Raw genomic sequence first — 26,900 nt, 5'->3', positions numbered from 1 at the left:
CAGGGACTGAACCTTTGTCCTCAGGGATGCTAGTCAGATTTGTTTCTGCTGAGCCACAACGGGACCTCCTTTTTTTTTTTTTTTTTTTTTTTTTACTGTGGCTATTAGAAACATTCAAGTCACAATGGGATTCACATTATATTTCTATGGCACACACTCTGGAAGAGGAATGGAAAGTAGTTCAGCACAGCCGGAGCTGAGAGTGAGGGGGAGAGGGTGGAAGATGAGGGGTAGGAACTCGAGGTCCGGTCAGAGGAAGGGCTTTGGATTTTATCCTGGATGCAGAGGAATGGCAGGAGCCTACACATTCTTAGAAAGATCACTCTGGCTGCAGTGTGGAGAGCAGACAGGAGGGGACAAAAATGGATGCAGTGGGACTAATTAGGAAGCTGTTGTGCTTCTCCAGGTAAAAGACAATGATGTCTTGAATGGCAGTGTATCCTCAAAATAGCCGACTTTAATGGGCCAGATTCCCAAGCCCACTCCTCATGGGGACCAGATCAGAGATATTATAGCATTCTAAATTTTGTTCTAGAAAAAGAGGAATGCAGGCAGAAAATAATATGATAGGTATGCTGAAAGTTAATGTAGGAAATAGGTAAACTTCTATTTTTTTATTATTTTATTTTTGTCTTTTGTTTTTTGAGGGCCGCACCTGCAGCATATGGAGGTTCCCAGGCTAGGAGTCTAATCGGAGCTGTAGCTGCCAGCCTACGCCAGAGCCACAGCAACGCCAGATTCGAGCCTCGTCTTCGACCTACACCACAGCTCACAGCAATGCTGGATCCTTAACCCACTGAGTGAGGCCAGGGATCAAATCTGCAACCTCATGGTTCCTAGTCGGATTCGTTTCCACTGTGCCACAATGAGAACTCCTACTTTTTTTTTTGTCTTTTTTAGGGCTGCACCCATGGTATATGGAAGTTCCTAGGCTAGGGGTCAAATCAGAGCTGCAGCTGTGGCCTACACCACAGCCATAGCAACATGGGATTCTTAACCCACTGAGCGAGGCTAGGGATCGAACCAGCATCCTCATGAATAACAGTCAGGTTTGTAACCTGCTGAGCCACCACAGGAACTCCTCTCTCTTTTTTTTTTTTTTCATTTTCATAGCCTTTTATATATTTATTGAAGGCTTTCAAAAGGATGGATGGATAGTTTCTACCGGGCTCTCAATGGTCAGTATCTGCCCCGCCCAAATGAGCCCAACACAGAGAACACAGTAAGACAGGAAGGGAGGGCTCCCTCCAGCCCCATTCTCATCAGAGCCACAGGCAATCAGGCCCAGACACGGGTGCTGAATCAGAACCAGATTATAATCAGCTCTGGAGAAAGAGCGAGAGGACCAGCATCCCTGTGCCTTCTGAGGACACCTACACTACTTCTTCCCTGCAGCCTGGGCTCAAAATAGACCGTGAATGTCCTCTTCTGGCTGCGTGGCTCCAGGAGAGGGCTTGTGGCTTGTGCAGGGGTGAAAGAGCCCTTTGATCCTGCCCAGAGCTGTTCTGTGATGTTCCAAAAAATACTATAAAGTGGTTTCCTTCTGGAAAACTGGATGGAAAAAAAAAAAAAAGGCCATCATGATTTAAAATAATAATTGTCATGAGCCCCTAGGAACTCAAAAAAACATAATGTGTTCGGTTTTGATCACTTAAATAAGACTTTTTAAAATTAACATCTCAATTTTGTAATTTCTTTTCTGTTAATTTTCTTACACACTTGCAAGCAAAACTTTATTCTACTAAAGTGAATGGAGACCTTCTATCTTTACCCAGGTTTCCAAAGCACTTGGATTTTGATAACTACTCCATCCCAAGAGGATAACTTTCTTTGTTGTGTGTGTGGTTTTTAATTTTTTTTTTTTTTTTTTTTTGCTTTTTACGGCCGCACCCGCAGTATATGGAGGTTCCCAGGCTAGGGGTCCAGCCTACACCACAGCCACAGCAACGCCAGACCCGAGCCACCTCTTGGACCTACACCACAGCTCACAGCAACGCCAGATCTTTAACCGCAACTGAGCGAGGCTGGGGATCAAATCCACAACCTCATGGTTACTAGTCGGATTCATTTCTGCTGCACCGCGACGGGAATGCCTTAAAAATTGTTTATTATAGTTGATTTACAATGAGCGGATAACTTTCTAGAAAAATGATAATCCTACTCCAGTCTCCTGAGAACCCTCGGCTACACAACAGATGGTTCCTCGAGGTGTCAATCACCAGTTAAGGTTGAATATCTTTATCCCCCACAGACATGATGAAGCACTGACCTTTAGCTGAAGTCTGGTGCATACGAATCTTTTTGGAGGCTACAAACTGTAACACTTTCTCCACGTTATTCTTCATCTCCTGTTGGTTACTGGGACTTGTCTGTACCCCACTCAGCTTTTCTCCTGCTGTTAGAAGAGAGAAAATACCTGAAGTTACGGGGAGGAGTAGGACCACAGTTTCAGAGCAGCCAGACACAAAGAAAAAGAATATCTGATGTAAACACTACAATTATCTAAAAATATGCAAGTGAGCTAGGCCTTTATAATTTGGATGGAGAATAGGAAAATGAAAGCCTTCTGAAGGGCTTTCAGGTTTTTAAATCCAGGGGTTTCCAGGTGGCTCAGCCGGTTATCAATGTGGTGTTGCCCCTGCTGTGGCTTAGGTTGCTACTGTGGCACAGGTTTGATCCCTGACCTAGGAACTTCTGCATGCTATGGTTGTGGCCGAAAAAAATTTTAAATCTATTTTCAGGGGCCTGGGTGTACATTTATTCATTCAACAAACGTTTGATCGAGCACCCACTGTGTGTCAGGCACTGTTCTAGGCACCAGAGGAACAGCAGTGATCGAGATTCCGTCTTCCCTTCGGTCATAGAGTTTACATCTGTAGGGATAACAGATGACCAAGATAACAAATGTTTCATATAATTTCAGGCAATGATGAGTGCTCTGAGGAAAAACAAAGAAGCGTGATGATGAGCTCTCTGATAACACACTTGGGCCGAGACTTGAATAAACTAAGAGATGTTCAGATTTGAGGAGGTGTTTCAGATTCCAGGCTGAGGAACCACAAGTAGCGAGCCCACACAGAAGGAGCTCAGCTCCTCTGAGGAACAGCAACAAGACTGCCTGGTGGAGTCGGGAGAGCAGGGAGTCGAGTCCTCAGCTGAGGTGGGAGGTGAGCAAGGCCAGGCATGTGGGGCTTTGGGGACCAGAGCAAAAGAGCAAAGAGCTGGAATTTCATTCTAAGTGTAATGGGTGGCCAACAGAGAGGTTAAGGAAAGGGAGTTACAGGATCTGATTTATGTTTTTAAAAGTTGACTCCACATCTGTGTGGGGAGTTCTGTGTCATGGCTCAGCAGAAACAAATCTGACTAGGATCCATGAGGACACAGGTTGATCCCTGGCCTTGCTAAGTGGGTCAAGGACCCAGCATTGCCAGGAGCTGCGGTGTAGATCGCAGATGTGGCTTGGATCTGGCATTGCTGTGGCTGTGGCTATGGTGTAAGCTGGCAACTGTAGCTCCAATCCAAGCCTGAGAACCTCCATATGCTGGAGGTGTGGCCCTAAAAAGACAAAAAAAAAAAAAAAAGGACTCCGTGTGGACATAGATTATGTGAAAAGCAAACAAGGGGATGCGTTAGGAAGAAAACAAAAATAGTCAAGCAAGAGATGATGGTTTGGGAAGAAGCTGAGAGGTAAGAAATCAGATAGTGGGTAAAATTTTAATATAAAGCAAACAGCACAATGGGAACCCCGAAAAGAGGATAATTAATGACAGCTTCAACGTGTTGTGTGAATGGTACTGTGATGCATTACTCAGAGGAAGAATCCTGGAGGATAAAGGGATCAGTGGGGAAAGTTCCGACTAAGACACATGAAGCTGGAGTTGCATTTTAGACATCCGGGTAGAGATGGTGAATAACAGGACGTTGATACTCTCATCTAGAACTCCAGAAAAAGCTTAAGGCTAAAAACATAAATTTGGGAGTTCCCGTCGTGGCATGAGCATTGGTGTAGGTCGCAGATGTGGCTCGGATCTGGCGTTGCTGTGGCTGTGATGTAGGCTCACAGCTGTAGCTCCGATTAGACCCCTAGCCTGGGAACCTCCATATACCTCAGTTGTGGCCCTAGAAAATGCAAAAAGACAAATACATGTATATGTGTGTGTGTGTGTGTGTGTGTGTGTGTGTGTGTGTGTATAAATAAATTTGAGGAGTTCACATGTGGTGCATGAGGTTAAGGATTTGGTGTTGTCCCTGCAGGGGCTTGGGTCACTTCTGTGGCTCGGGTTTGATCTCTAGCTCAGGAACTTCCATTTGCCATGGGCATGGCCAAAAAAATTTTTTTAAAAAAATACAAATTTGAGAAGAGTTCATTTAGGGATAAAGAATATACAAGGATGAAGTGCTGAGCCTCTGAGGAGAACATCAGCATTTAGAGTCAGGAAGGAGGAGAAAGCCAGCAGAGCAAACAGGAGACACCAGTGAGGAAGGAGGGGAATCCGAAGTCCACAGGATCCTGGAGACCAAGGGAAGAAAGTGTTTGGGGAGTTCTCTTGGGGTGCAATGGGTTAAGGATCTGGCATTGTCACTGCAGTGGCCTGGGTCGCTGCTATGGGATGGGTTCGATCCCTGGCTGGGGAATTTCCACATGCTGCAGGCATAGCCCCTGCAAAAGAGGAAGTGTTTGCAGGAGCAGGGAGTGATCCCCTGTGGCAAGGTCTGCTAAGTTGAAGAAAATGAGAACTGAGGCCTGGCTACAGGCCTTGATGTCACAAGGCAGAGGTTGTGACCTTGATGAGAGCAGTTTCTGTGGAGTAATGGGACCAAAACTCCCATGAGGGCCGCCTAGAGAAAGAATGAGAAATAAGGCAGTGAATTCAGTAAGTTTTTCTCTACAGCCAAGTCACAGCAAAAAGCAGCATTTAAGAGGCTGGGTTTTGGGAGAACAAGAATACATATTCATATTGCCTACACATGCATCGAATATCTTTGGAAAGAAAGGCAGGAAACTGCCAACAGTTATTGCCTCCAGAAAGAACAGGTGGCTGGCAGAGAGGGACAAAGGTGGAAAGAAAGGCTTTTGACTTCATATCCACTTGTGCCGTGTGGATTTTTTAACTCATTATACTTCCAGCATAATCTATTCAAGTGGATGAAAAATTAAATGTTTAAAATGAGCTTTAGGAGTTCCTGCCATGGGTCAGTGGTTAATAAACCCGACTAGCCTCCATGAGAATGCGAGGATTCAAACTCTGGCCTCGCTCAGTAGGTTAAGGATCCAGTGTTGCCATGAGCTGTGGTGTAGGTCACAGACGCAGCTCAGATCTCAAGTTGCTGTGGCTGTGGTGTAGGCCAGCAGCTGGAGCTCCCATTAGACCCCTAGCCTGGGAACCTCCATATGCAGCAGGTGCAGCCCTAAAAAAAAAAGACCAAAAAAAAAAAAATGGATCTAGGTCTGTATCTGCTTTGTCACATATGTGACCTTGTAAAGTTGCTTCACCTTTGTAAATCCTATAAACTGAGTAACATAGTATATCATATCTATATAATAAAGCAACCAAAACATGCTTAGCATAATGCTTGAGCGTTTTTTGTTTTTTGTTTTTGTCTTTTTTGTCTTTCCTAGGGCTGCAACCGCAGCATATGGCAGTTCCCAGGCTAGGGGTCTAATCGGAGCTGTAGCTGCTGGCCTACACCACAGCCACAGCAATGCCAGATCCAAGCCGTGTCTTCAACCTACACCACAGCTCACGGCAACGCTGGATCCTTAACCCACTGAGCGAGGCCAGGGACTGAACCAACAACCTCATCGTTCCTGGTCAGATTCGTTAACCACTGAGCCATGACGGGAACTCTGATGCTTGAGATTTTAAAACATTTATAAAATATAAATATAGTGCTTGATGAATTTACTTATTTTTATAAATGATCTTTAAGTTTGTTTCCTGAAAATTGGGATAATATTATATTTCTCAAAGGTTGATGATTAAATGAAATTAAATGAAAAAGTGTTCAATACATAGCAGCTGCTATTACTATTACCATGGTTACTATCATTATAAGCAAATACTGATGAATCCTTGAGCTGTCTGAATGAGGTTTTCATGGATAGGCTGCCTGTAGCAAAGCTGCCATCCTACATACCACTCACAAAGCCTGCGCTGTCAAAGGCTCTATGCAAAGTGAGCTGACTTCTATGACAATGAATGTCTGAGTACCTATTATGTGCCTGCACTCGGTTTAGGGTTATGGAAACAAACAAACAAAAAATACCCTGTACCTGTTCTTAAAGAGCTCAGTTCTTTTTTTTTTTTTTAGGGCCGCACCCGCAGCATATGGAGGTTCCCAGGCTAGGGGTCTAATCTGAACTGTAGCTGCCAGCCTACGCCAGAGCCACAGCAACACGGGATCCAAGCTGCGTCTTTGACCTACCCCACAGCTCACAGCCATGCCGGATCCTTAACCCATTGATCGAGGCCAGAGATCGAACCTGCAACCTCACGGTTCCTAGTCAAATTCGTTACCTCTGTGCCACGACGGGAACTCCAAGAGCTCTCTATTAAGGAGAGACAGATGGGTAAACAATTATCATTTGGTGAGAGAAATAATAACAGAGCTACGGACGTATGCTAGGGAAATAAGGTTATGACTGGGGAGATCCCATTGTGGCTCAGCAGTAACAAACCTGACTAGTATCCATGAGGACACAGGTACAAATCCTGGCCTCGCTCAGTGGGTTAAGGATCCGGTGTTGCCATGAGCTTCGGAGTAGGCAGAGGAGGAGGCTTGGATCTGGCGTTGCTGTGCTGTGGCATTAGGCCTGTAGCTGCAGCTCTGATTTGCCCCCTATCCTGGGAACCTACATATGCCACAGATTCAGCCCTAAACACACACACACACACACACACACACACACACACACACACACACACACACACACACACACACACACACACGAATGACAGAGGATTTCCCTGGTGGTCTAGTGGTTAGGATTCAGTGCTTTCACTGCTGTGGCCCAGGTTCAATCCCAGGTCTGGGAATTGAGAACCCACATCAAGCCGCTGCATATTGCAGCCAAAAAAGAAAAAAAGAAGAAAAAGAATGACTGGCAATAACTCCAGGACTTCAAGAGGACAAGCCCTCTCGTGAAGTATTACGGTAGTGAATATCCTAGATGGGCCCCTTTGCTGCTAACACACTTTTTTTCCTGGTTACCACTTCCTTTCCCAGCCTCCGCTCAGACATTAAATCTTCTGGCAAGCCATCCCTGAACCCCAAAGACTGCGTTGGGTGCCGCCCATGAGCTCCTATCTGTACTTGCCCCATCAGAGTATTAAGTCCATTAGCAGAAGTGACTTCACTTTCCAGTCTTTCCAACTAGACTGGGAGACTTTTGAGAGCACAGACTGTGCTCATCGTCATATTCCCAAAGCCTTAATACAGCACCTGGAACACGGTGTTTACTGACTAATAAATGACGTTAATTAACCGTGGGCAAGTATCTTAAGTCTTCTCTACTTCCACTTCCATCTATTTTAAAGAAGGAGCAATCTGCCCTGAAGGGCATATGGAAGATATGTTCTGGTTTATGCCAGCATCAGGGTCCGGGGCCAACTGACCAACAATCTCGATGAGATATGCCAGGATCACCCCATCGCGGAGGTCCTGCCGCAGGTCCTGCACAGGCTTCACCGCCGGCCTCTTCTTCAGCTGTGCGTTCACCCAGGCCACATATGCCTGCAGCTGTTGCTGGAAAATGAAAGGTTGGAAATAAGGGAAAGGCTGCGTGTTTTTCTTATCCCTCCCTGCACCCACCAAGGCAGCATTTGATGGGCTTCGGTGGGCAATCGATATCCAGAGGGAGGAGGAGAAGCTTTTAAGCAAGAAAGATAGTCAGACGTGGAGCATGTTCACAAATTCTCTAGGTTTCTGCTAGTCTCCAGGGACAAGCTAAGCTCTGACTTGGGTGGCAGTGTAGACACAGATACGCAGACGAGGGTTTCAGTGATTAGGACTCCTGCTTTCCTTGAATTTTGCTCTGTTGACGACCAGGGATAAAGGCTGAGCCAGAATCACAGTGAGGGTTTTTTTTCTTTGTTTCATTTTGTTTTCTCTTTTTAGAGCCACACCTGTGCAATATGGAATTCCCTACACCACAGCTCACGGCAACGCCACATCCTTAACTCACTGAGCAAGGTCAGGGATTGAACCCGCAACCTCATGGTTCCTAGTCAGATTCGTTTCCTCTGCGCCACAACAGGAACAAACTGGAGCTGCACTGCCAGCCTACGACACAGTCACAGTAACGCTGGATCCTTAACCCACTGAGTGAGGCCAGGGATCAAACCCACACCCTCATGGAGACTGTGTCAGGTTCTTTTTTTTTTTTTTTTTGTCTTTTGTTGTTGTTGTTGCTATTTCTTGGGCCGCTCCGGCGGCATATGGAGGTTCCCAGGCTAGGGGTCTAATGGGAGCTCCAGCTGCTGGCCTACACCACAGCCACAGCAACGCGGGATCCGAGCCGTGTCTGCAACCTACACCACAGCTCACGGCAACGCCGGATCGTTAACCCACTGAGCAAGGGCAGGGACCGAACCTGCAACCTCATGGTTCCTAGTCGGATTCGTTAACCACTGCGCCACAACAGGAACTCCTGTGTCAGGTTCTTAACCCACTGAGCCACAACAGAAACAGCCCATAGCCAGTTTTTGAGTGTCATTACTGCTGCCAGCAATCCACCGTGCTTCTCAGGAGCAATCACTCATGTCCTGTGCACACAATGGACTGGGATACTCCTAAGAATTGTTCTTGGGGAACCTGGAATCAACAACAAACCAAGCTCAGAACTCCCACTCCCATAGCTGCTTTCTTTACAATGAGGCGTACCTGAAATCACCCAAGCTTTATTCTCCTGAGCCTATAATCCTGGGATTGCTACAGTCAGTTTTATTCCATGCTTATATTATCAGAGAGAATCTAGTTACCTAAAACCTGCACAAAGAAGTGAAAAAGAGGGAGTTCCCGTCGTGGTGCAGTGGTTAACGAATCCGACTAGGAACCATGAGGTTGCGGGTTCAGTCCCTGCCCTTGCTCAGTGGGTTAACGATCCGGCGTTGCCGTGAGCTGTGGTGTAGGTCGCAGACGCGGCTCGGATCCTGCGTTGCTGTGGCCCTGGCGTAGGCTGGTGGCTACAGCTCCAATTCAACCCCTAGCCTGGGAACCTCCATATGCCGCCGGAGCGGCCCAAGAAATAGCAACAACAACAACAACAAAAAAAAAAGACAAAAGAGACAAAAAAAAAGAAGTGAAAAAGAAAGACTATGATGAGCAGTGTTCCTGAAGAACAGGGTTGGATGGGGAGACTTCACTTATTCTCATTTATTTTCAGACAAAGCTAGGGCCCCATAACATCAGGAGCCTGTCAGATCCAGGTAGGATGTATAACTCTTCCCAACTCTTAGAGAGCCTTACATATTCCTTTTTTTTTTCTTTTGTCTTTTTAGGGCCACACCCACAGCATATGGAGGTTCCCAGGCTAGGGGTCTAATCAGAGCTATAGCCGCCGGCCTACACCACAGCCACAGCAATGCCAGATCTGAGCCGCGTCTTCCACCTACACCACAGCTCAGGGCAACACCGGATCCTTAACTCACTGAGCAAGGTCAGGGATTGAACCCGCAACCTCATGGTTCCTAGTCAGATTCGTTTCCTCTTCGCCACAACAGGAACTCCCATATTCCCTTTTAAACAGAGCTTGTAGTCAAGTGTTTGTTCTGATTTTTTGGTGTGAAGATGGGCACCCCAAATAATATAAATAATGTATAAATATCAAAATAACACATGAACAATGTCATAGTACAGGCAGTGGCCCTGTCTGGTTTCTGTAGAAGTCCAAGACCCTGAACCTAAAGTTGAAGTTCAAGGGCTAATGGTATTTAATCATAATTTGGTTAAAGTTCTGTTGATTTCTAAGCCTCAGGTACTTCCTTCATGAAATGATGTTGGAAATTACTCACTGGCTGCTTCCTGAGCTTAAATTAAATCTTACTATTTTTCTCTCTCTGTCAATTTGTGGGAATAAATAAAGTCCTTCGGGAGGCAGTGCTAAGGCAATAATCTACCAGCTACTGACACACTGCAGCAAGTGCGATGATCAACAGGAGGTGCGGGGAGGAATTTATTTATCAAGTACCTACCATGAACCACATACTATTTTTGGTATTTATGTTTTAATGAGTTAATAATGTACCTGGACATAGCCTGTCACACAGTTGATGCTTACTAAAGGGTCATTATTATTTTCATTATCATCATCTAATTCAATTCTCAGGACAGCACTGAAGGGTCAGTACCATTTCCATTCTATGAATGGGGTTCAGAGAAATTCTGTGACTTCTCCAATGTTCCCCTAGCTAGGACATAGCAGACTTGGTAATGAAACCCAGTAAAGGTGGCCCAAGCATTTACCTAGGACCTCTTACTATTCAACTCACTCTGCAGAATACAAGCCGTTACACCTTCTGCCTTAATGTGGGCCAGACTCCCGTTTAGGTCTGCTCCCAGCACAGCACTGGGCGAGGCAGGCCAGGCAAAGGGCACCTGCAGAGTAAACCACTGTGCTCCAGGGAAAACAGGTTAAGACCAGAAAGGCATTAAGGGTAACAGCTGGGTCTGATTACCTGGCTTCTGTACAAAACTCCTCACCCATCTCCCTGGATCTAATATCACCCTTGACCCACCTTGCATACATTCCTGCTTAAAATCCTTCCCTGGCTTCTCATCATTCTCAAGATAAAATCCAATCTCCTTAGCTGCCTGTAAGTCTGTCACAAACTGGCGAACTGGCGTTTACTTCTTCTCCAGCTTCACTCACCCCCTGCCTCCCCTTCCCCGCAACTGCCCCCCATGGTTCACTCCGTTCAATCCTCATGCAGTGCCCCAAACCCGCCACGTGGTCCAGCCACCCTGCCTCCCCCTGCCTGCCATCTCCTCTTAAATCTCAGCTCAGGCATCATCTCTTCCAGGAAGCCTTCCCTGACCCCTCCCAACCCCTCAGATTCTGAGCTCCCTGAGGACGTCCTATGTCACCCAATTGGTTCAACAATAAGTGACATGCAGGAGAGTGCTATTATGGGGCTACAAAGAGCCTTAGGCTTTCAAGAAGTTCACAGGAAAAAAGAGAAGAGAGGAAGAGGAGGAGAAGCTTGCAGGCCGGTAGAGACAAGCATCATGGCAGGGTGTACAAGGTGCTAAGAAGAGTATTAACCCAACGTGAAGCCCATGGTCAGGCGGTCTCCTACAGGAGGAAAAGCAGCAAAGAGGACAGTGAGCTCAAAGGAGCTCTGGTCTGAATTCCGCTCCATGCAGGAAGTTATAATAAGAGTTGAACTCAGGAGTAATAGGTACTTAACACATATCTGTTTGAATCAGTGAATCATTTGCCACATTTCATCAGGCCAAGACTTAAAATGATTGTAAAAGTTACTGATGCAGGGGCAGACAAGAACAAGTGTTTTTCATTAAGCCAAGATAATTTTACCTACACAACTACAGCTTTCTTCTGGCTGTTGAATAGAAGAAAGGTGTCTCGATGCAAAACTGCTTTGAGGTTCCTAACAGTACTTTTCATGCACATTAATCATAGCTCTAGTCTTCCAATAAAGAGCAGTCTATAGCATACATGATGATAACTGTCACTTTTCTGAACACCTACTCTGTGTCAAGAGCCATGCTGGGTCCTTTAAACAGTTTCTCTAATGCTCATTGGCCAGGGAGATTTTACTGTATCTATTCTGCTAACTGGAAACTGAGCCTCAAAAATAGTAAAATAAATTGTTCAAGGTCACTCCATAAGCTACAAATATGACATTCACTCTGACTCCCAAGTCCAATCCTCCTTCCACACCACCACAACCACAGCAACATGGGATCCGAGCCACGTCTGCAACCTACACCCCAGCTCCCAGCAACGCCAGATCCTTAACCCACTGAGCAAGGCCAGGGATCAAACCCTCGTCTTCATGGATGATAGTCGGGTTTGTTAACTGCTGAGCCACGAAGGGAACTGTCATCTTTATGATGTGGAATCATCCTATTCAAGAAAAGAGGGTGTCTTTCCATTTGTTTAAATGTGTGTCTTTCGGGGGTGGTTTAAAGTTTTCCTCTTGTAGGTCTTAATTTCTTATTAATTTCTTGTTAAGTTCACTTCTAAGTATTCAATTTTTTAATTATTTTTATTTTTTCCATTATAGCTAATTTACACTGTTCTGTCAATTTTCTGTTGCACAGCAAGATGACCCAGTTACACATACATGTATACATTCTTTTTTCTCACATTATCATGTTCCATCACCAGTGACCAGACATGGTTCCCAGTGCTACACAGCAGATCAATTCTCATTCATTGTGATTTTATTTTTTTTTTATTTTATTTTTTTTTTGTCTTTTTAGCTATTTCTTGGGCCGCTCCCGTGGCATATGGAGGTTCCCAGGCTAGGGGTCGAATCGGAGCTGTAGCCACTGGCCTATGGCAGAGCCACAGCAACGCGGGATCCAAGCCGCGTCTGCAACCTACACCACAGCTCACGGCAACGCCGGATCGTTAATCCACTGAGCAAGGGCAGGGACCGAACCCGCAACCTCATGGTTCCTAGTCGGATTCGTTAACCACTGCGCCACGACGGGAACTCCTTCATTGTGATTTTAAATGAGGTTTTCTCTACCAGACTTTCTCTAATGAGTTACTCTCTGTATATGCGAAAGCTGTTAATTTCAATGGGTTACCATTATATCTTGCTACCTTTTCTTTTATTGTTGGAGTTTTATCAATGATTCTCAATGATTTCCAGGATCACTATTATATTATACACAAAAAGAAGTCATTTTACTCCTTTACCTGGCATTGTGCCTCTAGTCAATTTCTAAACACCTCCAGTACAATGCTGAATAACAGTGAAGATAGTGAAGACAGTGGGCATCCTTCTCTTGTCTCTGGACTTAGAGAAAATACTTGTATATTTCCCAATTTAGAAAGTGACTGGTTTTAGGAATAAGGTATATATATTTTATCATGTTAAGAAAGACTCCATCAAGTATTATTTTCTTGAGTGGTTTTATAAGGAATAGATGCTACATTTTGATGAAAGCTTTGTCAGCATTTATGGAGATAATTCTATGATTATTTTTCCTGAGACTTGTTAATATGGTATATGGGGATAAAACTGCCTTTGAAATTCCTGTCGTGGCTTGGTGATTAACAAATCCAACTAGTATCCATTAGGATGTGGGTTCGATCCTTGGCCCTGCTCAGTGGGTTATGGATCTGGTATTGCATTGCCGTGAGCTATGGTGTAGGTCACAGATGCAGCTCAGATCTGGTGTTGCTGTGGCTGTGGCAGAGGCCAGCAGCTGCAGCTCCGTTTAGATGCTGAGCCTGGGAACCTCCATATGCCGAAGCTTCGGCCCTAAAAAGCCAAAAGAAAAGAAAAGAAAAGAAAAAAGAAAAGGTTTCTAAGAGAACTGTCACTATTCTGGCCTAAATTCCTCTAAAAGCGTAATATCCAGAACCAAATACAATCCTGTGGGTATAAAATCAGACACTCAGCTTTCTTATCCAAAGTATTTCACATTCTTTTCTCCTTTTCCTCCCCCTCTTCCTCATCCTCTTCTACTTCTTTTTTTTTTGTTGCCACCTTACATTGCGGACCCACACAGTGCCATCGACCAAACGCCTAAAAATGTTTAACACATTCTGCTACTAAGCCAATCTCTTGATTTTCATTCTTGAACACATGCACCTTTAATAAATTTCGACTTGTTAGATCCCATCGCACGAGATCCTCCCAGACCCTGTTATTTCATGCATTCATTTATTCAAATCAACCAACACTGCCAGGCATTGTGCCAAGCCCAGTGATTACGAGTATATAAATAACTAAGCTACAAAGTGATTGCTGTGACAATGGAGAAGTATTAAAAAAACACACACAATATTTATGGACAGAAGGAACAACAGGAAGAAGGATATGGGCATCAGGGAAGGGTCAAAAGGGAAGAAGATGTTTGTCTGGTTCTTTAAGGATGTTTGCCAACTGGAGAAAAGAAAAGGGCATCCTGGGAAGAGATGATTTAAAAAAAAAAACAAACAATGGAAGAGCCTGAAGGCATATGGTATCTTGGAGGACTAGCCAGTTAACAAATTAGAGTGTGGGCAGACCAATCAGCAGCAGGCAGTGATGATGAAGAAATAGGTCAGCACGAGAACTACCAGAACTTAAACTTAAGGCTTAAAGACCTTCAACAGGAAAGCATGGAGTTTTGAAACAGGAGAGGCAAACTGGGAGACCTGTATCTTAGAAAGACACAGAGTAGGATATGGGACAGAAAAAGGAGCATCCAGGCAATAATTCAAGTGAGAGAAGATAGTACTGTTTTCTAACCAAAGCGGAAAGGTTAGAAAAGAACAAACTGCAGAAATAAGTCAGAGAGGACTGACAGGAGGTAGGCAATGACAAAAAGAGAGTCCAAAAAAGTCACCCCTGAAGGGATGGTGATGCTTTAACTAACATGGAGAAAATGTGAAGAGCAAGAACTGGGGAAAAGCACACAGCTCAGGTTTTTTTGTTTTTGTTTTTGATTTTTGTTTTTTTGTCTTTTTAGGTCCGAATCATCGACATATGAAAAAGTTCCCAGGCTGGCGTCGAATCGGAGCTACAGCTGCCAGGCTACACTACAGCCACAGCAACACAGGATCCAAGCCATGTCTTCAACCTACACCATAGCTCCCTGCAACACCAGATCCTTAACCCACTGAGTGAGCCCAGGGATCAAACCTGCATCCTCATGGATACTAGTCAGGTTTGTTACCGCTGAGCCACAACAGAACTCCAAACAGTTCAGTTCTTAACAACAGTCTCAGCCATTTGCAAAACATCAGGGTACAGATGTTCTATAGCCAGTTGGCAAAACACAGGTCCAGAGCACACGAGATGGGTGTGAGATGGGAGACAGATGCTTGAGAGCATCTGTGTGTGACAGGCATAGTCACAGGTGCAAATAAGACCGTCTACTAAGCACTTACTTCATGCCAGGTATATGGTAGGCATTTCACCACATCTTCTCATAGACATACAGACAGATACAGATACTGTGTGTGCATGTGTTCAAACCCTTGAACATGGGCTTGAACTGTGTGCCTCCACTTACACCCAGATATTTTTCAATGGTAAATCTCATAGTACTACACCATCTGCAGCTAGTTGATGCAGAACCCTGGGGACAGAGGGCCAACTATAAGTCTTGTAGTTTTTCCACTATACAGAAGGTTGGCACCCCTAACCCCCGTGTTATTCATATATAAGTATAGCTATTCCCCTCCCCTACATTGATTAGCGGTGTGGAACTACTATTCTCATATTATAGATGTGAAAGCCAAGGTTCAGAGCAACAGGCAGCCTAGCGTCACACAGCCAGTCAGTGGCAGAACAAGGATCTCAGCTCTGTGCTGACTCCAAATCCTGGGATCTACAACATCCCCAAAAGTAAGGTGAGCTATAAGAAGTTATTTGGCACAGTTCCTGTTGTGGCTCAGCGGTAACAAAGCCGACTAGTATCCATGAGGATGCAGGTTTGATCCCAGGCCTCGATCAGTGGGTTAGGGATCCGGCATTGCCGTGAGCTGTCGTGTAGTTCCCAGACGCAGCTCCGATCCCGAGTTGCTGTGGCTGTGGCTGGCAGCTACACCTCCGATTTGACTTCTAGCCTCAGAACTTCCATATGCCTTGGGCGCAGCCCTAAAAAGACAGGCAGGCAGGCAGGCGGAAGGAAGGAAGGAAGGAAAGAAAGAAAGGGAAGTTATTTGGCGGGAAAGGGAGTCGGGAGAGGGGGCAGTGAAGGGAAAGAAGAGAATGAAAATGCACTGAGTGCCAATCCTTGTCAGCCACTGAATGAAGCCCTTTATGGCCATTATCTCCTTTAAGCCTCATACCCAGTCATTAAAATCAACATCTTGAGCCCCATCTTTCACATGGGAAGCCTTGCTCGAGATCACATCACTAATAAGTGGAAAAAATGGAATCTGAACCCACTCCATCTTCCTCCAAGGAACGCATTATTTCTACTACACCAAAGAAAGCATACAACGACACAGAAAAGGAAGGAAAACTCAGGGAAGGGGCCAGGGCACATCAACATTAAAGGGACACGTGAAGTGAGCAAGAAAAAATTATTTTAGAACATGCAATCAGAGGGACAGAAGAGGAGCCGAGGAAGTGTTGTGTGGGAATCCACAGACCAGAGAGTGTTAAGGCAGGTGCTCAAGAAGGTCAAATGCTGAGGAGAGCCGGGCTGAGGACTGGAAAGCCCATTTCATGTAACACTGAACCGGCTTTGGGGACCCTCTTGAGAACTAAGATGGGGATGAAAAGTCAGATGGCAGTGAACTGAGAAGACCTCAGGAAGTAAACAGAAACAGCGAGGGGAGGAGAGAGGGGGTAGCTGGAGGGGGAGGTGGAGGGAATGCGGGTTTTTAGGATGTGAGGACATCTGCAGGCTGAAGTGAGCGGTTCGTGAAGGAGAAACGGACACAAGGGGAGGGGAGTGAAAGAGGCAGGAGGTTTCAGAAGAGGGGAAGAGGGCTGCTTCCTCCTCTGATCAAGAGAGGCAGGAGGAGGTACCTCTGCGGGGAAACGTGCAGGTGGGGAAGAGGGCAGCTGCAGGGGCTCAGGTCCAAGTGCCCCTCCATTCATGATGAAGTGGGCAGGTGTGTCTGCAGAGAGTGAAAGGGACAGTGAGAGAGAAGGAGGCCTCAGGAAAGGGACCTTGTGCGAAGCGGGAAAGAACAGTGACCAAGATCTCCTGGCAGTGGGAGGGAGGGATTAAAAAAAAAAAAAAAAAAATCTCCTGGCAGCACCAAGGACTCAGCTGGGGCTGGGAATCATCATTTTGTAATTGAATCAATCAGCGAGGTTATATGATTTCCTCCAGAAATGCGCAGCAGACCTGCCCCTGAGCAAAGGAAACCAGAAAAAAGCTAATATAGGACTGGAAATGGTCAGAGGAGAGGCAGCAGTCACCAGATAAAGGAAGCAAGGATGGTGGTGAGAATACATTTGAAAGGACTGACGGTGGAACCTGCATCAGGGAGAAGAGATTAAAGGAAAGCTGCTAAACTGAGAAGATGGAGAAGCATAAGGAGAAGAGAACTCGATGCCACTGAAAACAAACGTAGTGGGAATGGGGACTTTGAGCACACGGTAGAGTTTCAGAGTTCAAGACTTCAGGGGTGGGGCAATTCTGTGGAATAAGTTTCAGGTTGTGGCCTTAGTGAAATGGCACAGAGGGGGACGATCACTGCAGTGGGGACAGTCCGGGGGACTGGGAGGCTGGACTGTCTCCATCATGGATCCTGAAGTCATTCCAGGAAGTGGTAGATGTTAGAATGCTGAGGGGTTTTGCCATTCTGCCCAGATTCCTGTGATTTTAAAAACTGATAAGCATGCCTTCAATGAAATCACGGATAAAATTTTTTTTTTTTTGTCTTTTTGCTATTTCTTGGGCCGCTCCCGCAGCATATGGAGGTTCCCAGGCTAGGGGTCTAATCGGAGCTGTGGCCGCCAGCCTACGCCAGAGCCACAGCAACGCAGGATCCGAGCCGCGTCTGCAACCTACACCACAGCTCACGGCAACGCCGGATCGTTAACCCACTGAGCAAGGGCAGGGACTGAACCCGCAACCTCATGGTTCCTAGTCGGATTCGTTAACCACTGCGCCACGACGGGAACTCCTGATAAAAAATTTTTAATTGAAGAGAGGCCTTTGTCATGTCACTACTGTTTGCCTGTTGATCTGTTAAGTGGCATCTAACAAAGAGCTGAGAGATTCACAAGGGAGTGGGGGGCAATTCCTGTCCACAGGTTAAGGGTCACATTGACTTCAGGTCTTCTCCCCACCCTTTAAATCTAAGTTGGGAGCCGACTGCTAAACTAAGCCTCAGCTTGTCTCCTCTTTGAAGATTCCTATACTTCTCACTCGAAGAGCAGGCAAGACCTTGCTCTCAATGTAAATGCCTACTGCTGGCTCTGAAAAAAAAAAAATTGATTTGAAGAACAAAGTAGACACTTAGGAGGACCAGCCACACCACCCACTTTCCTTCCCCCACCAAGATGTTTATCTTTAAAAAAAGGCCTGTGGTGCAAGCCTGGGCCCAGAGCAGCTCTGCTGCTTGGTTTTGTAATTGACTTGAGCTGCTCCTGCAGCAAATGCAATACCATGAGCTTTCTGTAAGAGGATGTTACCCTCTGGGGGGTGAACCAGTAGTTTTATTTTTTTCTTCTTGGGTTTTTTGGTCTCATAATTTTTCGAATTGCAACTTGTATGAAGTCTGGATACATAAAAGAGGGAAAAGCAGAGTTTCTTTGTGAAGGCTGGCTGGGGTGGGGTCCACGGGCTAGTTTCACTCACTCTCTTTTTCTCTGTTTCCATCCACCCTGCCACTGGACCACCAGCCATTTTGAAGTTACCCCTTAGGGCTCCTTTCAGCAGCTGGGCAAAAAAAAATGCCCACCACATTTTGTTTCCTGCTAGCACTGTCATTTTTTAAGTCTATGATTCAGTGACGACAAGATGCGACAGGTTCAAAAATAGGAATATCTGGGTTATTATGAAATACATCTTGAACATGTCCCCAGTCCTTGATCTAGTTTCCAACAACAGCTGGAGAAGCTCAGGGGGACCATAATGAGGTTCAAATCAGGCCCCTGGGGGTGCTGTAGCTCACAGTGACTCCCTTCTATAGAAAGACCTCTGCACACACAGTGGTGGGCACAGGACCAGCGGGTCTCATATAATCCCCTCCACTGGTGGCAGGGGACTGGTCTAGCTGAGGTGATTGGTCAAATGCAGCCAGTGCCTGGAATTTTTCAATCTGGCATTTGGAAACAGAATCAGACTTTCCTCTCTGTCTCCATCTCTCTGTGATAAAGTTAGATGTTGCCATAAGCCATGTTACCCACCCAAGAGAGAAAGGCCATCTCTAGTGAGAAAGACTCGAGCTACCTACAGAAAGAGACAGAGAGCAGGGGAGAGAGCCTGCCACTGTTTGAGAACTTGATTTTCTTTGTTTCTGGGACTTTGCCCCATCCTTGCCCTTTCCATGGGTGAGTTTTTCAGACTTTCCTTGGATTCCATGAGCCAGTAAATTCCACTTTCTATCTCTGCTGCTTCAAGATGGGTTCTTGACACTTAGAACCAAACTGAGAAAGAAAACAGGACAGTCAATGTCAATGACAGCACAGAACAAATCTCAAACCAGAACTGACATCTCTAACTTGTTCTGGGGAAGCAAGAAGGATGCCCATGTCATCCGAAAGTCTAGGAACACCGCGAGTTTTTTGTGACCACCTGAACCAGGCCTCAGCGGAAGGAAAAGGAGATGGAGCACCAGTCCAAGCTGTGTGAGCAGGACTGGTCTGAGGTTGTGAGGGCAGTGGTTATACCAAGGAGCGGCTGAGGCCACAATCTTCCTCCAGGTCACCCACACCACTGGCCAATACGGTGAGTTAAAACTCTTTCGGAATAGACAATCCTGTGCGCCTTCCTCCTATGTGAGAGAAAGCGTGACCTCGAAAGCTTTCTGGTTGTCAAATGTAACTTTCTATTTTTCTCTGGGATCTGCACTTCCTTCCAAACAACTCTGTAAACACTGTTTCTGCTCCATCTCTTTTAAGCCTCCACGTCAAAGAGAATTCCTGCAGGGGACTTATTTGGTCAGAGTTGCAAAAGCATGGACTGGGCTTCACTAGGGAAGTCTAGTGTTTCCCACTGTAGAAACATCCAAGAAGTTGACTGTCTGGCTCCCTTCCGACAAACACGAACAGCAGTGGGCTCTTGCAGGGCACTAGACAGAGAGTTGGGGAAGGAGACCTGCAGGACTCAGGAAGGAAATCCACTTTCCAGTGAAACCAGACACCTGTTCGGAACACTGAGACCCTCCAGCTGCAGAAGATGAGATGTGAGTGGAGACCTTGCTGGGCAACTGAGAGGAAGGCAGGAGGTTTGAAGTCTTGAGTTATTACTGGTCTAAATTCTGCTGTAAAAAAAAAATGCAACATCGTATTTCTTTTCTGTTAACTCTTTCTGGCCTTTACCGAACCAGGAAGAGCTATTCTTTGAAACTGGTGGGTAATTAGGTAAAAATAAAGTTCATGAGTAAAAGTATTACATGTCTTCTTTGTATGCGTGTTCAGCCCAGAGGTCCAAGAATATATTAGAAACTGAAGAGCTCAAACCTTTTGGAAAGATATCATCTCCTGACTTTATTTTAAAATTTCCACTAGTGGAGTTCCCGTCGTGGCACAGCAGAAACAGATCCGACTAGGAACCATGAAGTTGTGGGTTCTATCCCTGGCCTCGCTCAGTGGGTTAAGGATCCAGCATTGCTGTGAGCTGTGGTGTAGGTCACAGACACGGCTCGGATCTGGCGTTGCTGTGGCTGTGGCGTAGGCCGGTGGCTACAGCTCCGATTCGACCCCTAGCCTGGGAACCTCCATATGCCACAGGTGCAGCCCTAAAAAGACAAAAGACAAAAAAAAAAAACTAAAATAAAATTTCCACTAGTTACGAGTTACAGAAACCCTTTGTTCCTTCATGAGTGTGTATTACAAGGTGAGTACTTAGTAAATACGTGCAAAAGAATGAATGAATGAAGTGTCAGTGTATGGTCTATGAGTGTCCCTTATCCTAGAAACAGCATGGAGCCCACCCTTAGGGCTTTGGGGATTGGCCCCCTTGCCATACCTGACCACTGAAGGTTATGTCCATGACCACTCAAATGGGGTCTGGTTTGGCCGTAACACCTAAGGAAACATTTAGGAAAATGTTACTTTGAGTCTTTGGTTCTCAAAGCCTAGACAAGAAGGACAGTCATTGAGGCCAAAGCATTTCCAGGCCCCCAACCCCCACCCCGCCCCTGACTCTCTGAACTGCCTGGGCGAGTGGCACCTGGCAAACAGCGCCCAATCACTCTTCCACATGCCTGGCCAGGCCATCACTCACCACAAGGAACATAAAACAGCCTGCAAGCTTGCTGCTAGGGAGCATCTGTTTAGCTGGCACTGACTCTAGTGGGAACAGAGCCAAGGAGCCTGGGTGAGGAGAGCAGAAATCAGTCAGGATAGAAAGAAGGTTAGGGGGCGTGGTGCTCGGTTACACTGAAGTCGGAACAGGTCTTTCATTTCTATTGTAAAGCACAGAGGAGTTCACTGTGGAAATGACTGAGAGCCTCCAGTTGGCCCATGTTGCAAATTTTCCTCCAGGGAAGGCATGGGGCCCTCAGGAGCGATGTCCCCTGCAGCTGCTCCACCTGCCAATCCCCTTCTACTCATCTTATGTCCCCCTTATGGGGATGACACAGACAAAGGCTCTTCCTATATTTCTCAGGGCTTGCCAAGCAGAGGAATCTCAATATGGGATTTAAATGTCTATGTTTCTAGTTGGAGGGAAACGGGCAGGGAAAGTCTTCCAAGTCATCTGTTTAAAAGGTTAAGGCTCAGACAACTGATTTCCTGTCGCCCAACATTTTAATAGATAATTCCCACAGCTTCCAGTCCCTCAGGCCATCACTCTCCAGCCAGGCACTGTTTGGCTCTACCGACCAAGATTTCTGGATCATCACAGTTTTCCCAGGTTTCTACTCCGAACACTTGCTCCATCTTTGCTGGCCTGTGAGCTCCATGGCACAGATTCTATGTTTTTGACTTCTATTTCCAGAACCGGGCATGGTGCCTGGTAAACACAGGACTTCAGTGAATGTTTGCGGAAGGAGCGCTTGCATGTAAGTTTACCAGTGGAGCAGGGAAAAACGTCTGGCCTCAGCAAGCATGCAGGTTGGTAAATATTTGGTGCTTTTTATGATACCGTCGAGTAAGATAACTCTCTGATCTCCCACAAAACACCACCTCTTTTATGATGCTTACTGCATATTATGGTTTTTTGCAGTATACGTATCAGTTTCTCCCGATAAATTCCTTGGAAGCAGGGACCACATGTTTTTTTAATTATTTTATCCATTCCCTCACCCAATAATGAATTGAAATAACTAGATGGATGAATGCTTAGCAGCCAAACCATATCATAGTTTCAGGTCTACTAAAAACCTTTCCAAACAAGCACCAAAGTCTTTTTTTTTTTCCTTTGTTTTTTAGGGCCACACCCGTGGCTATGGAGGTTCCCAGGCTAAGGGTCGAATCAGAGCTATAGCTGCCGACCTGTGCCACAGTCACAGCAACACAGGATCCAAGCCAAGTCTGTGACCTACACCACAGCTCAGCTCACGGAGACGCCAGATCTTAACCCACTGAGTGAGGCCAGGGATCGAACCGGCAACCTCATGGTTCCTAGTTGGATTCCTTTCCAATGCGCCATGAACTCCACCCCCCCCCCCCGCTTTTTTTTTTGAAAGACAATTTGGGCCCCAGAAAAAGCACTTGCAGAAATTCATATTGACATGAATCAAAGACAACACTCCTATGACAACATCAATACCAAGGGGCCAAGAAGGCAAATAAATAATTTTGAGGTAGGTGCAGAATGGGGAAATTGTGACCGACAGAAAGCCTGGCCAGGCCGAGAACACAGGGGATGGGGGACGACAGCCAGGGTGGGCTACAGAAGGAGGCAAGAGCCAAAACTTGTGGATAATCCACAATGCAGATTCACTACGTCCACAAGAGGGACTGCATCCACAACACTGACACGGATCCGTTCTGGGAGTAATTTATCAGCTGTGTGGAGGCCAGGGCTTTATTGGAGGAATGTGGCAGAAGAAAATTCTGTCCTGCATAGTCATGCACAGCGGCAAAGAGACTGAGAACAGAAGCCAACGGCGGTAGAGGGAAGCCTTGGTTCAGAGCACAGGGTTTCTCTGCTGCAGGGCTCCCTTATAATTAACCAATTAGGGCCACAGCTTCATTTCCTGTGGCAGTTTTCTCTGCCATGGAGAATGAGGTCACAGCCCTAACCACATAGACCTATAAAGCATCTGGGTGATAAAGAAGAGCTTCAGATACGCTTGGCTCATTCCCAGGAGATGACTGGATACACGTGTGGTATTCTCAGCCCCAGCAGGAAGAGCTTCTCGGAGAAACTGAAGTGGATTCTGACATGAGCTTTTAAGTCCCTATTTACACCCTTATCACATGACTCGAACAAAAGACACTGAACATTACAAGATCTATTAAGCAACCCCAGAGGCTAGAATAGGTCAAAAAGGGCCCCATCAATTCTGAAATGACCAGCTGTACCATTATTCAGCAGCACTAGGTGTGATACTGTATGTGAAAGGAATTAATTTACTATGTATATGAAAGAATTACACTGCTAGGGACCATTGAGATTAAACATACTACTATTAGTATTATTCAGACAATGTCAGTTTCTCAGAGAAACCAAATGTTGTACCTATTGGCTATTAGAGTTTAAATCTATTAACAGAAGGGAACAGATTGTACATTAGCCTGTAGAGGGGGTGGAGGGAAGTTTATGAGTAGGAAAATCAAATGTCAGAGACAAGAGACATTACTGCATTATTCTAAAGATGAATTAATTATAAAGTTGACTGTTGCTTTTATGAAGACTATTACTACCACAAAAAGAAAACTCTCCCAATTCTCCTTTTCCCTTATGTTTTATAAGAATTGGACGTCAGGGGACATTTATGGAAGCACCAAAGCCTGGAAAAGACAGCCAAGCCTCTTGGTCTCCCTGGCTCTTCAGCTGAAAGGTTCGGAGATGAAATGAGCAGAAGGCAAAGACTAGGACTGACTCTGTGCTGGTTTCCTCCTCCCTTTAAGACCATGGATCCTGATCCCTGGGGGCTGACTTACAAAGAAGGGAGGACATAAGAAGGCCCAAGGAGCTTCTATGAGGCTTGAGACCAGGGGAGGCCCCAAGGCAGAGGGTGAGAATAGAGGAACCAGGAATACTAGAAGCACTCAAGGAGTGGCTTCCTGGCTGGTCTGTTTCAACTCTCAGACTGTGGCTCTTTGTTAACAATTCCCTTCCACGTGATCAAAGGGGAATGATGCAAAGACGGGGAGACCCGCACTGCAGACGGGACACAAGCTCTGCCCTTCAGTGAAGGCTATGACACCCCTCAGCCAAAGGAAAACTCTGACTCAGTTAGTGAGGTGGGGATAGCATTTGCGCCGTTTTCCTCTGTGTCAAGGACAAGGCTGGGGCACCGGGGCCAGGACTGGGGAAGGATCTGAGGCAGGTCAGGCTGCAGAGCTTCTTAATTAAAAACAGCTATTAAGGAAAGAGCCTGCTGTGCAGATGTAGAAAGAAAATCTTATACACAAATTCATGAGAATGGCTACCTCTGGGGAAAAGGCCAGGATGGCAGGGGCGGCCAAAGCTCTCAGTCTTGCCTGTGAGGTTCATCATTATGAAGAGAATGGATTCGTATGTTAACTGTTTAATTAAAAACTGACTTTAAAAAATATTACGTTTAGAATGGATAGGCAATGAGGTCCTGCAATATGGCACAGGGAACTATATCCAATCATTTGTGATAGAACGTGATGGAAGATATAGGAAATAAAGGATGTATATATGTATAATTGGGTCAATATGCTGCACAGCAGAAATTGGCACAACATTGTAAATCAACTATAATAAAAAAAAAAAATCTTTAAAAAACGCCATAAAGGGAAGAGAGGGAGAGGTGGAAAGAAAAAGAGGGAGAAAGGAAGAAAGACAACTAACCATCTACCTCTCCTTGTAAGGGATGCTGGGATAAGGCAACCCACCGGGTGGGGCTCAGAAGCCATGGAGGACATTGGAGCCAACCACAAGGGACAAAGGTCTTAAACCCAAATGGTCTGGGTCACTAGAAAAGAAAACTGGATAAACACCAGAATTCTGAGAGAAAAGCAAGTGAAGAGAAAAAGACTGTCCGCCAGCCCTAGCCCACACTGCCTGTCCGACTGAGGCCCTAGGTCCCCCCTCTCACACCGAAAGGGGCAAACCCCAGCTCCCCTGAATCAGGCCCAGAAACCTCTCTCTCCTCTTAGGTCCCCTCTGCCAAGCAGGCTGGTGGTTGGGGGGAATGCACTGCCCTGGATTTAGAAAGTGATGTGAACACGAAGTGGGCACTTCCTGCGGACCACCTACTCCTCCTGCCCTTGCTCAAACTTTCTACCAATGCATGCCACCTCCTTTGGCTCACCCACTTACTCCTCAAACAGAAGGAGCACCTCTGCCATATAGTCATGGGCTTCCCTGGGGATGTCCTGCGGGCAAAGCCCAGAGAGGGATGAGACAACTTCTTCTGGAAGGAGATGACCTCAGAATTCGTGGTCCTGTCTTCTGGGCACAGGCAAGCTACCAGGGAACGTCATTGCCCAGCTTGGCTGGAAGCAGTCAGCCCTTTTGATCCCTCCGGGTTCACCAGGCTCCTCTGTACTGTACCCACCCCCACCTTAGCTTGGGGTTCTGCAGGGGGTTGTTCTGCGTCCGGTAAGAATGCAGGCGGAGGAGGACCCCTTCCAGAGATGAGGCTGGAGGCGTTAAGGCAGGGGGAGCTGGGGAGTGGGAGGAGCAGTTACCTCATTGAAGCCCTCCTGCAGAACGTCCAGTAAGTTCCCCCGGGTCAAACAGGCTAGCATTGTTCCTGCCGGCCCCCCGGGCGGGGTCTCCGGGCCGGCGGCCGCCGCCTCCTCCTCCCCGTGCACACAAAGACTCCCGGCTCAGCTCATTGGGATGTCTCCGGAGTCCCGCATGCCACTTACTGGAAACCCAGACCCGGGCCAAACTAGCGGCCTCCACTGGGCATGCTCGCACCGGGGATCTGCAGGAGGCGCCCCGCGCTGTCGCGGTTCCTATAGAAACTGCTGGGCGCGCACCAGGCGGAGGGGCGCTGGCTGGGGGCCCCTGCCCGGCGTGCGTCAGGGAGAGCCCCGCGCCGCGCGCACACACGTACACGCACACGCTCACACACCGGGCCGGGGGTCGGGCGTGGGGGGCGGCGGCGTATGTGCCTACGCTGCAGACACACACATACAGCAGGGCTGCTGGAGCGTGCGCGCCCCCCCCCCCCCGCCCCAATACACACGGACGCACAGGGGGTATGGCTGCGTGTGGATGCCCTACACACACACACACACACACACACACACAAACACACACACACACACACACACACTCTCTCTCTCTCTCTGATGGCTTAAGAACTCAAGCTCCCCACCACAAGGCAAGGTGGCTGAGAAGGGGAGTGAGTCATAGGATTTTTACTCCCAGACTAGCTTTTTAACCCCCAGCAACCTTTTCCCATATGGGGCCTGGACAGTGAGGTTAGGCTAAAGAAGGGGTATCAAAAAGGGACAGTCACAAAGAGAGGATAGAGCGCTTTAGTTATTGATGTTATTGGGGTACATTTAATAAAGTGGTGCTAAACCAATCACAGGATCAAAATAGGGACATCAAGGGTAACCAAAGATGAAGAAGGCTTTACCAAAAAAGCTTTCTTTCTTTTGAAAATAAGTGCTAAAAATGTGAAACCATGTTTTAAATGTTTTAACTTAATTAAATGGGTTTTAATGAAAATAATTGTACAATGTCCTGGTGCACTGGAAAGGGTTAGGTAAGAGCTTCCTCAAACAGAACAGAGAGCTCTTCCCCTTTGTTTCTGGTTATTCCAGTCACAGTCTTGATTATTTATTTTTAAAATACTAGTCATCTGTGTCCTTGGTGCACACTCTTGTTTCTATAGGAAAACTGGAAGCTGAAAGAACACCCATATTATGTTACACCTCGTGATCCCAGATGGGAGGGAAGGGTTTACTGGGTGTTAAGGCTCAGAGAAGGTCAGGCCTTGCCCAAGGACACAGCTGGTTAGTGAGAGACTGTTT

The 26,900-nt window shown here is 46.5% G+C and overlaps 1 protein-coding gene across 3 annotated transcripts in view; it reads right to left on the bottom strand.

Annotated features, from left to right (window-relative positions):
• The window catches only part of DIXDC1 (DIX domain containing 1), an 80,284-nt gene that overhangs the window by 43,200 nt on the left and 10,184 nt on the right, over positions 1–26,900 (bottom strand). The window contains exons 1-3 of one of the 3 annotated variants that reach the window (XM_047752351.1): positions 25,599–25,965; positions 7,617–7,746; positions 2,270–2,395 (exon numbers count right to left, since the gene is read on the bottom strand). In XM_047752351.1, the coding sequence (XP_047608307.1) occupies positions 2,270–2,395; positions 7,617–7,746; positions 25,599–25,658 (316 nt within the window). In that variant the 5' untranslated portion in view covers positions 25,659–25,965. Of the gene's footprint in view, positions 1–2,269; positions 2,396–7,616; positions 7,747–20,790; positions 20,851–25,598; positions 25,966–26,900 lie in introns of those variants that run through there. The other 2 variants (XM_047752353.1, XM_047752352.1) reach the window with 2 other exon arrangements.

Source organism: Phacochoerus africanus, chromosome 11 (assembly GCF_016906955.1).
Source record: "Phacochoerus africanus isolate WHEZ1 chromosome 11, ROS_Pafr_v1, whole genome shotgun sequence".
NCBI lineage: Eukaryota > Metazoa > Chordata > Mammalia > Artiodactyla > Suidae > Phacochoerus > Phacochoerus africanus.
The sequence above is the reverse complement of the archived record's forward strand: the minus strand, read 5'-3'. Positions and strand labels throughout refer to the sequence as shown.